The following is an 11,971-nucleotide window of genomic DNA, read 5'->3' as shown; positions in this document are numbered from 1 at the left end:
GGAGGCCAGCCGCTCTCCGCCATCTGCTCTCGCAGGATTCCAGTTTATACTTTTTTATACTTTTATGACTTTCCCATTTCCCTTCGGAAATCCATTGCCCTCGCACCTCCTAAGTCGTTCTCTCTGTTCTTGCCCAGGCCGCACAGACTGCTTCGAGTCCCCAGAAGTCACCAGCGGCCTCCGGAGCTCGAGCGCCTGCCGCCTGTATCCGCCCCGCCCCCACGTCCCTGGGGAGTTTGGTCGCGTCCGGCCGCCGACCCTGGGAGCGCGTCCTAGTTGTCATGGCGACGGTGGCTGGCGCCGGCGCCGGCCGAATCTCGCCCCGGAACCACCTCCTGTGTGAGCGGCCTGGGACCTGGGGCTAGGAGTGCCCCCTTGGCTGCCGCTGAGCTGCTGAGGCTGCTTGAACCGCGGGCAGGTGGTCAGAGGAGAGGTCGGACCTAAAGGGTTAAGTGAGGATGTGGGTAGTGCATGGGGCTGGGGTCGACCCCTACCCCTAGCCGGAGATGGAGTGAAGGGGCGCTGAGGGAGAGCAGGCGTCTGGCTAGGATGAGAGGGCCTGCGGGTAGAGGATGGGGCCAGGAGACCAAGGATGGGGGTGTGTGAAAAGAGACAAGTTCACCCTGGAGTGAGTGAACTGGAATAGGAGAGCTCTCCTGCAAATGGTTTAGGCATTGTTCCTGCCTGAAGTACAGGCGAGGAATTTGAGGGGCCCCAAGGAGAGGGGGCTGGAAAGTGAACTTTGAGGCAGGTGTTGAAGGGATGAAAGGGAACGAAGCAGGTGAGGTAGAGGCTGTGCTGAGAAGTAAGGAATCTTCAGAGATGCTGGGGCTGGGGGTAAGGGGAAAGGAGAAATTTTCAGAAAATTATTGGTAAACACCTGCTTCAGTATAGTCACTGTATTTTGCTTGCTGTTGTGGACTCTGGAGAATCTAAAGCTATGAGTCTTCTCCAGAAAAAAAAAAAAAAAAAGCAAGCACGTAAAGATCCAGACCGGATTTTACATTCAGTCTCAGAGGCATCACAGAGCAGCACCCCCCTCCCCAAGCTTACTTGTCCAAGGACCCCCAGTTTAGAGACTTAGCTGTAGAAGATACCAAGATGCCTAGGCTTGTACATGGCAATAAATCATTCATACTTCATGAGTAGTAGAGGCAGTAGTTGTAAAGTATGTTGAAGGGTGTTGGGGTCAGTGTGGCCTTTATGAAGAGGGTGGAACTTAAAATGAATGTTAAGGAAAAGCAAGTCTGACAAAGGGTCAACATGAACCGGGACCCTAGGTCCTGGGACAGAGCCCCTAGGAATGCACCCCCTGGTGGTGGAGGGGGCCTATTGGCTGCCCCGTCTCCTTTTCACCCCAGAGAGAGGCCCAGGAAGGTGGCTCAAAAATGCCAGTGTCTTATAAATAGTGTCTCCAAATGTTAAAGGGTTTCATGGTCACATGCAACTAAGAAACTGATTTGGAGAAATCTCAGAAGAGGCCTGTTTAACTATTTACTTCAACATTTTCTGATTTTTTTGATTGTGAGTGCCTTTATTTTTCCCTTCAGGAGTCCAAAGCATCTCAGGACTACAGTTTGGGAAAAGCTCTTGAAAATTAAGGGCCACCGAAGGGTTTTGAGCGACGGCAGGAGATTGGGGTGTGATATGTGACGCCAGATTAACGGGACAGCCCTGTGTGGGAATGGAGTGGCCGGCAAAGGCAGGGAGGCAGGGAGGGCCTGGGCCACAGTTAACCGCACAGTCACAGAGGTACGTTTGTTAAAGATTGAGAAAAAAAAAAATGTGCGTGCTTTCTCATACTGCTACTGTTTTCTTCCCAGGAAGTGACCTTTGGCTCTAAAAAGGAGACTCAATTTTTCATGATAAAATGGCAGTGGTGAAAACCCCCAGCAGAGAACTAAACAGTGCCAAAGAACCATTTACTAACGTATCTCCCCTCCTTTTGAGGAGCCTTGTGGAGGAGCCTAAGAAAAGAACTCCAGTACCTAATCACCTTCTAGAATCAAGTAAGTTGGAATCTAATCAAGTAAGTTGGATCGCAGAGGATCCAAAGTCCAGAAAGCACAAAGAAATTTTTGGTGCTGATCTCTCTATATTGTCTTATAGGCTTACAATAGGTTTTATTATTAAGAACAATGGTTCTATTTAGGCCCATCCACTCACGTGATAGGTCCTTGTGGTGTACATGAGTCACCAAGTTCTGCTGCTCCCACTTCCTCAAATATCTTACCTATCTGTCCCCACTGCCTCAGCAGGTCACTAGGATATTGTAGTGCTCTCCTCCTTCCGACCTTCACACCCCGTCAGTTTCCTTTGTGGAATCACGGCTGTCCCTGCCCCTGTTCTGCTCAGATGCTCTCAGCGGTTCCCTTGCATACGGAATAGAGCTGCGATTCTTTCCCTTGGCATTTGGCCTCCTCTGCTGTGGCTGTGAACTTGCCTACTCGGCCCCGCCCCCCAGGCCTACCATGCTCTGTACCTCTCACCCCCAGCTGCAGCCACACCATTACTCCTGCTCCTTCAAGACCACATGCACTTAATACCCCCTTGCTTTTTTCCGTGCACATCTCTCCCATTCCATGTACATGGAAAGCCTGGTAGATCCTCTAGTGATTATGTAGAAGGCTAATCATTCGGCCTACGTTATTCTCACTCATTCTGCACAACATCAGCGTTCTGTTTTCATTTTACTGTTGGGAAAGCTGACAATCAGAGAGGTCAAACGAATTCCCCAAGGTGGCACAGCTGAGTGGGGAGGTGGTGTTCAGTCGTTGTAGCCCAATGTCCAGCTCTCTACCATCACACTAGCTGGCTTCCAATTCATCTTGCAAGGCCCATCACAAATGCTGGAAATGCAGTAATTTGGTGTGGCTCTTTCATTACCGTAGAACTTATTGAATGCAGATTAATATACTCAACTATTTCTGGGTATTAGCAGAGCAATGCCTATTTTACACCTGTTTGTGGCTCTAAAAACAAAAGCAAAATATCCAGCATCTAAAAAATTTACCAAATAGGGGTGCCTGGGTGGCTCAGTCGGTGAGGCTTCTGACTCTTGATTTCAGCTCAGGCCATGATCTCATGGTCAGTTGGGAGATCAAGCCCCATGTTGGGCTCCAAGGTGAGTCTGGAGCCTGCCTGGGATTCTCTCTCCCCTTCTCTCCCTGCCCATCCCTCGTGCTCCTGTGCGTGTGCTCTCTCTCTCTCTCAAAAATAAATAAATAAACTTGAAAAAATTTTTTTCAAATGGGGCACCTGGCTGGCTCACTCAGAGGAGCGTGCGAATCTTGATCTCAGGGTCGTGAATTCGAGCCCCACCTTGGGTATAGAGATTACTTAAAAGTAAAATCTTTTAAAAATTACCAAATAATGTTCATTTCAGTACTTAAAAAAATGATCAGATAACCGACAGAGATCATCTATCCCCAGAAAGACCATCCTTACCCCATTCCAGCCCTTCACTTTGGCCCAAAGCTGATGACAGTGTTCAGCTCACTGTTGGTGAGAGGCAAGAACACCAACCATTTCACACTCACTGTAGATGTTTACAAGAATCACACTGGGCTAAGGAGCGGGGTAGGGGATCTGTGGCTCACAGGGTGTGGATATAGCCAAAGGTGAAAAGTCACCATTGGTGAGAAATTGGATGGTGCATTCGTATTGAAGGAGGCAGTCTAGCAGCTGGAATCAGACCTGGGCTTGATTTTCCACTACCAGCCGTGGGCAAGTTGCTTAATCTTGTTGAGTCTCAGCGCCTTCATCTGCACAATGGAAATAATACCTGCTGCACAGGGTTGGAGTGAGGATTACGAACAAATGCCTGACATCAGCGCTAAAGGCGCAGAGACAATGGGGTAGTGGGTTCCCAGTGCCTCCTACACATCTCAGTTCCTGCCTGAATGAAGAGCTGGGAAAAGTTGTGTAGACCTGGATGCTTTTTTTTTTTTTTTTAATATATTTTATTGTCAAGTTGGCTAACATACAGAGCATACAGTGTGCGCTTGTTTTCGGGAGTAGATTCCCGTGATTCATCGCTTACATACAACACCCAGTGCTCGTCCCAACATGTGCCCTCCTCATGCCCATCACCCATTTCCCCTCCCCCCCCTCCTCATCCCCATCAACCCTCAGTTTGTTCTCTGTATTTAAGAGTCTCTTATGGTTTGCCTCCCTCCCTCTCTGTAATTCTTTTTTTCCCCCCTCCCCTTCCCCCGTGGTCTTCTGTTAAGTTTCTCAGGTTCCACATAGGAATGAAAACATATGGTATCTGTCTTTCTCTGCCTGACTTATTTCACTTAGCATAATACCCTCCAGTTCCATCCACGTTGCTACAAATGGCCAGATTTCATTCTTTCTCATTGCCTAGTAGTATTCCATTGCATACGTAAACCACATCTTCTTTATCCACTCATCAGTTGATGGACATTTAGGCTCTTTCCATAATTTGGCTATTTTTGAAAGTGCTGCTATAAACATTGGGGTACATGTGCCCCCATGCATCAGCACTCCTGTATCCTTTGGATAAATTCCTAGCAGTGCTATTGCTGGGTCATAGGGTAGTTCTACTTTTAATTTTTTTGAGGAACCTCCACACGGTTTTCCAGAGTGGCTGCACCAGGTTGCATTCCCACCAACAGTGCAAGAGGGTTCCCGTTTCTCCACATCCTCGCCAGCATCTGTTGTTTCCTGAGTTGTTAATTTCAGCCACTCTGACCGGCGTGAGGTGGTATCTGTGTGGTTTTGATTTGTATTTCCCTGATGATGAGTGACGTTGAGTATGTTTTCATGTGTCTGTTGGCCATCTGGATGTCTTCTTTGAAACAGTGACACTTTTTTTTTTTTTTTAATTTTTATTTATTTTGAGAAAGAGCTAGAGAGCAAGCGGGGGAGGAGCAGAGAGAGGGAATCCCAAGCAGGCTCCACACTGTCAGCGCAGAACCCGACATGGGGCTGGAACTCACAAACTGTGAGATCATGACCTGAGCCCAAATCAATAGTTAGACACTTAAGGGACTGAGCCTGTACCCTTTTGTAAAAGAGATCAGCTGTTTCAACCTTGTTCTCAAAACTGAAAAAAAGAAAAGAAAAGAAAAGAAAAGAAAAGAAAAGAAAAGAAAAGAAAAGAAAAGAAAAGAAAAGAAAAGAAAAAAGACAAGACATTCACATTATAGTAATAACAGTTGGAGACTTTTCTGTCCAGAGCGGTAACTATTCAGAGTTTTACAATTATTCTATCACATTGTAATTCTATCCAGAGGAAATGAAATAATAACAGGTAAACACACATTAGAAAACTAACACTTGGTGTTTGGATATTCATCGCATGCTAGGTAATCTTGGTGTTATACCGAGCAGCAAAGATAAGGCGCGTGCTTTTTACAAGCTCGCATTTTATTTTGAAGACTTGCACAAAACGTGAAGAGCAGATTATTTCACTAAGTGGTCAACAGTACATGTGAGTTTGTATTGTGATGATAATATCTCCCAAACAATGTGTAAAAATAGGGAGAAGCAGTACAGTTCATTTGGAATAGATCATTAATCTGGTTCACATCTGTATCCTCTGTCTGAAACTTTCATAGGCTTAAAATATCCTAAAGAGAGCCCACCTTAACAGGATTTTCTTTTATTTAAGATTTTCTTTTATGTCTCATCTCCTGATGTACTTGTTTACATTGCTTTTATAGAGGTTTATGCAAAACTTCTGAATAATAAAGTCATACAGGCAAAACCTGGCGTAGTGCATTTTGGAGGCTATCAAGTAGGAGAACAACACCAACAGATTCTGGTAGGTATTTTTTAAGTGGGATAACTAATCATAGTAATGAAATGACGTGAATGTTCTGCATCTATATTATTCATTTAAACAGCAGCGTAATCTGCAGAAGCACGAATGTCCATTGGGCCAGAAAGATGGTTCTGGGATGAGAAATTTTAAAGTTGTACCAGTGTCCTTGGACAAGCTACTTTCTCCTACCAAAGGCTCCTCACAGCATTCTTTTTGAATGCGTGTCATTGCTAACTAGCTCTTAGGGGCTAGGAGCTGGGTGCCCTGTGCCACCCATGATTCAATTTCGTCCTTACACTCGCTCTGTGGAGGTTGTACTATTACTCTCAGTCTATAGACGAGGAAACCAGGATTCCAGGAGGTTAAATAGCTGACTCAAGAACACACAGCTAGGAAGTGATAGAGACTGACTTCGACTTTTCGGCTGCCTTCCTCTAAACCAGTGCCTGCTTGCTCCAAGCCTACACCACCAGGGAAAGGGGTATCCCTTTCCTAAGAGGCTCTGGTGAGGGTTCTGTTCCACCTGTTCAGGTCTGATGCCCATGCCTAATTCATCCATTCTGACCAGAGAGATTCTAGCTGGGTCTGATGGCAAGGGTCAGCTCCACTGGACAGGCTCCAGAAGGGACAGTTGAAAGGACGGACTTCAGTCTACCACAGAGCTTCGTGGGTGCCCTTCATCGACGGCATGTTCAAACTGGGGTGGGCTCTGGGTGGCCACAGCATCCCTAACTTCTATGCTTCTAGGGACCTGAACATTTAAGTCACCTCTACAACCTCAATGACCTCACATCGACCCCCTAAAGTCACACTGAGCAGGACATCTTAGAACTACTCCCACTGGGTTCTGGATCTGAGCTACAATGGCATCTGTGCATGTGTTGGGAGTGGGGCATAGGTGGGCTCTCTTCACACGGGCCCTCTGAGACTCTGGCTTTGTACACGATGTTCCCCCCTCTGGCTCTGTCACCAGATGCCTCAAGAGTCTCTACTTTTAGACGTGATGCATTCTTAGAAGCCATGTCTTAGAGTAGGTCATTTTTTTTTTTAATTTTTTTTTTAACGTTTTTATTTATTTATGAGACAGAGAGAGACAGAGCATGAATGGGGGAGGGGCAGAGAGAGAGGGAGACACAGAATCAGAAGCAGGCTCCAGGCTCTGAGCCATCAGCCCAGAGCCCAACGCGGGGCTCGAACTCACAGACCGTGAGATCGTGACCTGAGCCGAAGTCGGACGCTTAACCGACTGAGCCACCCAGGCGCCCCTAGAGTAGGTCATTTTAAGAAAGAACTCCAAGTATTGTGTTGGATTGCTCAGGGCAAGGAGAAGAAGCTGACACATGGCCAAGCCGTCAGGAAGTGAAGTCAGGTTTCTATCAGGCAGTCCCCAATAAACAACGCCATTTCCGTGAGTCCTCGTGCCTCAAAGTGGGTAGAGAGAATGAATCCGGAGAGAAATCTGTTAGGTGCCAAGTGTTTCCCCTCGGTAAAAGGGTTAGAATTTAAAATGGTGAATAGGAAATCCCCCCCCCCCCCAACTAATGAGGACACATTTCTTAGAACACAGCATCAAAGACCGACCCAGGTTAATAATTGATTTTGAAGCTTACTTTTCCTGATAATTAGGTTTGATGCCTCAACGGTGGTAGGGTAGAATTAAAATAATTATCTTTCATAGTTCTTCGCTGTTTATAATAATTAATGAATAAACAATTCACTCCCTACCCCCCCCCCCAGCACCCTCACTCTCCTTATTCCTTCACCCAGTCTACCTTTACCCCAGGCGCCCACTAATCTGCTTTGCATTGGTATAGATTTAACTACTCTGGACATTTCATATAAGTGGGATCATATAACATGTAGTCTTGTGTGACTGGCTTCTGTCATTTGGCCTAATGTTTCCCAGGCTCATCCGACTTGTGGCATCTATCAGTACTTCCTTCCTTTCCGTGACTGAATACTGTTCCATTGTATGCCTATCCCATGTTTTGTTTAGCCATTCATCCGATGGACGTTTGGGTTTCAACTTTGAGCCTCCTATGAATAGCACTCTTAGGGACACTTGTGTACGTGTTTTTGCGTGGACTTATTTTCAGTCCTCCTGGATGTATACCAAGGAGTAGAATCGTTGGGTTATATGGTATGTTAGTTTTCTGTGGCTGCTCTAACAAATAACCACAAATTGAGGATCTTAGTAAGCCAGAGATTTATTCTGGAGGTCAGAGTCCGAAATCAAGGTGTCGGCAGAGCTGTGCTCCCTCCAGAGGTTCTTGGGGAGAATGTAGTTTCGCCTCTGGCAGCTTCTGGCAGGTGTTGCTTGGCTTGTGGCTACATGATTCCACTCTCTGCCTCTGCCTTCCCATGGCCCTCTCTGACTCTCTGTCTTCTCTTCTCGTACACAGACAGGTTATTGGACTGAGGCCTACCTGGGTAATTCAGGATGATTGAATCTCAAGGTCCTTAATAACACCCACAATGATCCTTTTGTCAAATAAGGTCACATTCACAGGCTCCAGGTGTTAGGATATGAACATGCCTTCCTGAGGCCACCGTTCAACTCACTACTTTATTTGTATTTTTGCGTATTTGCACATTTTATTTGCATCTCCCTAAGGACTAATGATGTTGAAGATATTTAGGCCAGGATGGTCATGATTTAAAAAAAAATCTTGTGGGGGCATCTGGCTGGCTCAGTTGGTAAAGCAGGTGACTCTTTTTTTTGTTTGTTTGTTTATTTATTTATTTTTGAGGGGGATGGAGGGGCAGAGAGAGAAAGAGATTGAGAATCTCAAGTAGGCTCCACACTGTCAGTGGAGAGCCCAACGTGAGGCTTGAACTCACGGACCGTGAGATCATGACCTGAGCTGAAGTCAAGAGTCGGAAGCTTAACCGACTGAGCAACCCAGGCACCCCAGAACATGTGACTCTTGATCTTGGAGTTATAAGTTTGAGCCCCACACTGGGTGTAGAGATTACGTAAAAAAGAAAATCTTAAAAACAAAAAGATAAGCATGAGGAGGAGAAGCCACTTGATATAGCCCAGAAGGAAAGAGAAGTAGGAAAAAGATATTCAGGGCATAAAGGAAGACGTTGAGAGGTTCAGGGTCCATGCTGCAAATTTGGATACTAGCGTGCAATCTGGTTTACTTAGACTGTAGGGTTTGGGGAGGGAGGTGAAAGCTTCATTCTGTTGAAGAATAGAAATCATCTCTTTTGTACAAACAGGAATAGATACATGTGAAAAATGATTTCATCTTAATAGCCTTCTGGGAGATCTTGGGAGAGCCAAGCCTCCTGTTTCCACCAGCAGAGTTAAGCGGAAGCCTAAGGCAATTACCTTGAGATTCTTGCCAAACACGGGGAAAATCCAGCTCTGTTTTTATCTTGGTGTTGCTACAGGAAACTATGCAAATTTCCCAAGAATGGAATGATTGAATGTGGGTTTAAAACCACAATAAATTGTTCATTAACATTTGAGATTGATCCAGATCTGGTTAAAGGATTGAAAGCATTTCGCTTGGATTCATATTGAGATCAATGCTTCAACTTACTTCAAAATTGGAAATAGTGTTTCTCAAAACAAAGACCTCTTAAATTCTTTTTACCCCCTTGGAAGAAAGATTTTGTTTGGGAAACTATATTTATTAAATAAATCATTACTGCATTTTCTCATGAGACAAGCAGTGTTGCCGCGGCCAGCCCAAAACAAAGTTGTTAGCCTATACAGACTTATCTTACATAAATTAACAGTTGCTTCAGGCTTTCTGAAATAAAAGTTTTAGTTTTCAATTCCCTATTGCAGCCTTTAAGATCCTCCCCACCCCCCTGCAATGTATAGCCAAAGAATACATCTTTTATGATCATAAATGGGATCTATGTTGTTTAATTATTTAAGAAATTAATTCAGTATTTTCGTATTGCTATTTTTTTATTCATTTGACAATGCAGATATTATCTCCTGAGTTCCAAAGCATAGGCTTCACCTACAAATGAGTAGTGGGCGTGTTTGAATTTGCTCTGCCACACTCAGGTTGGAGGAAGCATCAGGTTTCTACTTTTTTAAAAATGTTTATTTATTTATTTTGAGAGAGAGACCCAGAGCGCGAGTAGGGCAGGGGTAGAGACAGAGAGGGAGAGAGAATCCCAAGCAGGCTCCACTCTGTCAGTGCAGAGCCTGATAGGGGGCTTGATCCCACGAACTGCGAGATCATGACCTGAGCCGAAATCAAGAGTCAGACGCTCAACCGACCGAGCCACCCAGGCGCCCGCCCCTTCTGTATTTTTTAAAATCAAGTTGTGGCTGGGCCCTCACCCACAGGTGCTGGCCGCATCTCCAGTCTCGAGAGAGCCAGCTTCTGTCTCCTCCCATTCAGGAAGACTGGAACAGCTGAGCCACCTCAGGAGCTTTGAGGACAGACCTCTCTATAGCCCATGATGCTGCTGATTGCAAACTGACCTAAGTCCATGAAGTTATGTCTCATTGCCAGGTGCATATTGATAATCTGACCCCGATGGGAGATGGGAGCCACCGGTCCCCTCCCAGCAGCCTCACTACCAGGTTTATCTGCCGCAATGCAAACAGGCCCAAGAAGAAATTGTGCAACGCATAAGACACTTACTAGCAAGCAGGCAACAAGGAATTTCCATACTCGCAGTCTCCAGGAAGGCCCAGCCATTAGCTCCTTGCAAGGAAGCTTTGCTGGCAGCAGATGCAGGAGCATCTGTGGGTAAGATTGGCCACCCTTCCAACGGGCTAACAACATGTTTTGTGCTGTGCAAAACGCAAGACCTAAAGGAGTCCTGGGTCTTTGGAGGTCACTGTAAAGGACACTGGGCTCTGGGCTCACCAGGTTCTCCTGTGCCTTTCGTTTAAGAGCAGGAATGCCTGTATGATGTTCCTAGCTAGTACGTACACCCTGAACATCCCTTATGCTTACATTGAAGACCCTCTAGTGTCAGTTTAGGTGAACAGGATTGAAGTGCTTTTAGTAGCCACCTCTGGAGTATGGACTCTGGGTTAGGATCTTGCAGTGTGCACTAAGTACTCCTAGAGTGCAGATTACTGATTTCTTCTAAGAAATACATACCTAGAATACACAGTAAAAGCAGTCCCTACCACCCTTGTTTGTTGCCCTATCCTCATACTGGATTTTTTTTTTTTTAAGTGACAGACAATATAAACCACCTCTACTCCCAATTCTTGGACTGCAACGCAAGGGCTTCCTTTGATGACAAGCATGGGCATAGAGTTCATTTTTTTTTTTTTAAATGTTTGTTTATTTTTGAGTGAATGTAAGCAGGGGAGGGGCAGAGAGAGGGGGATAGCGGATCCCAAGTGGGCTTTGCTCTGACAGCAGTGAGCCCGACGTGGGGCTCAAACTCATGAACTGCAAGATCATGACGTGAGCCTAAGTCAGATGCTCAACCCACTGAGCCACCCAGGTGCCCCAGGGGGCCGAGTTCTTTGTCAAGGCTTCCAGGTCCTGGGGCTGCATGGCTACCTCTCCACCTCCAGGCAGGTCCCACCACCCCAGGGTTCTGGGTGTGATGAACACAGGCCCCAGGCATCCTGGGTCCCAGCATACCTGTCCCCCCAATCTCTGTTGAAAGACCCCCTCTCAAGAGCAGGGCCCCAGGAGCCCACACCTTCACCAAAACTGCCCCTCTGCAGGCTCCTTGGAGGTCAGGAGTGGCCTGGAGAACTTTTTTTGTTTTTTGTTTTTTGTTTTTTTAAGGCTTTTAGCATATTAAAAAAAAGAAAAGATATGCCAAAACACAGGGTCACTTTAGGCATGTTCAGAGGTGACAAAGAATAACTTTTAACAAATGCAAACACTACTGTAACGTCATCAGGAAGTAATATCTAAATTTTAATTTAGGGCTTCAGTGTTGGACAATGGGCCCCGTGACAGGCCCAGCCTCTGGCCTAGACTTTGGAAACCAAACTCCTCTTAACTGTTCCTTGCCCAGGTGAAGCCCAAACCCCCAGATTCCAAAGTTCTTGGTCCCATCTCAAGCAGAAGGAGGAAAGACACCTGTACTTGGAGACCGAGTTAATTTGTCCATCATATTGTCCTACCTCATGGGCAGAGAATTCCCGACCTGGACATCTTTCCCATTTGCCCCAGGGATGGATTGGAGGCTGTCCTAGCCACAGGCCTTTTTCCTGATTTTTTTGAC

At 46.0% G+C, this 11,971-nt stretch overlaps 1 protein-coding gene across 4 annotated transcripts in view; it reads left to right on the top strand.

The window, feature by feature from the left end:
* Positions 1-308: 308 nt before the first annotated feature.
* The window catches only part of CFAP221 (cilia and flagella associated protein 221), a 104,471-nt gene continuing 92,808 nt past the window's right edge, over positions 309-11,971 (top strand). The window contains exons 1-4 of one of the 4 annotated variants that reach the window (XM_042954214.1): positions 309-433; positions 1,551-1,640; positions 1,824-2,009; positions 5,691-5,791. In XM_042954214.1, the coding sequence (XP_042810148.1) occupies positions 1,871-2,009; positions 5,691-5,791 (240 nt within the window). In that variant the 5' untranslated portion in view covers positions 309-433; positions 1,551-1,640; positions 1,824-1,870. Of the gene's footprint in view, positions 448-1,550; positions 1,641-1,685; positions 1,753-1,823; positions 2,010-5,690; positions 5,792-11,971 lie in introns of those variants that run through there. The other 3 variants (XM_042954213.1, XM_042954215.1, XM_042954216.1) reach the window with 3 other exon arrangements.

The sequence above is a fragment of the Panthera leo genome, chromosome C1 (genome assembly GCF_018350215.1).
Source record: "Panthera leo isolate Ple1 chromosome C1, P.leo_Ple1_pat1.1, whole genome shotgun sequence".
NCBI classification, from domain to species: Eukaryota; Metazoa; Chordata; class Mammalia; order Carnivora; family Felidae; genus Panthera; species Panthera leo.
The sequence above is the reverse complement of the archived record's forward strand: the minus strand, read 5'-3'. Positions and strand labels throughout refer to the sequence as shown.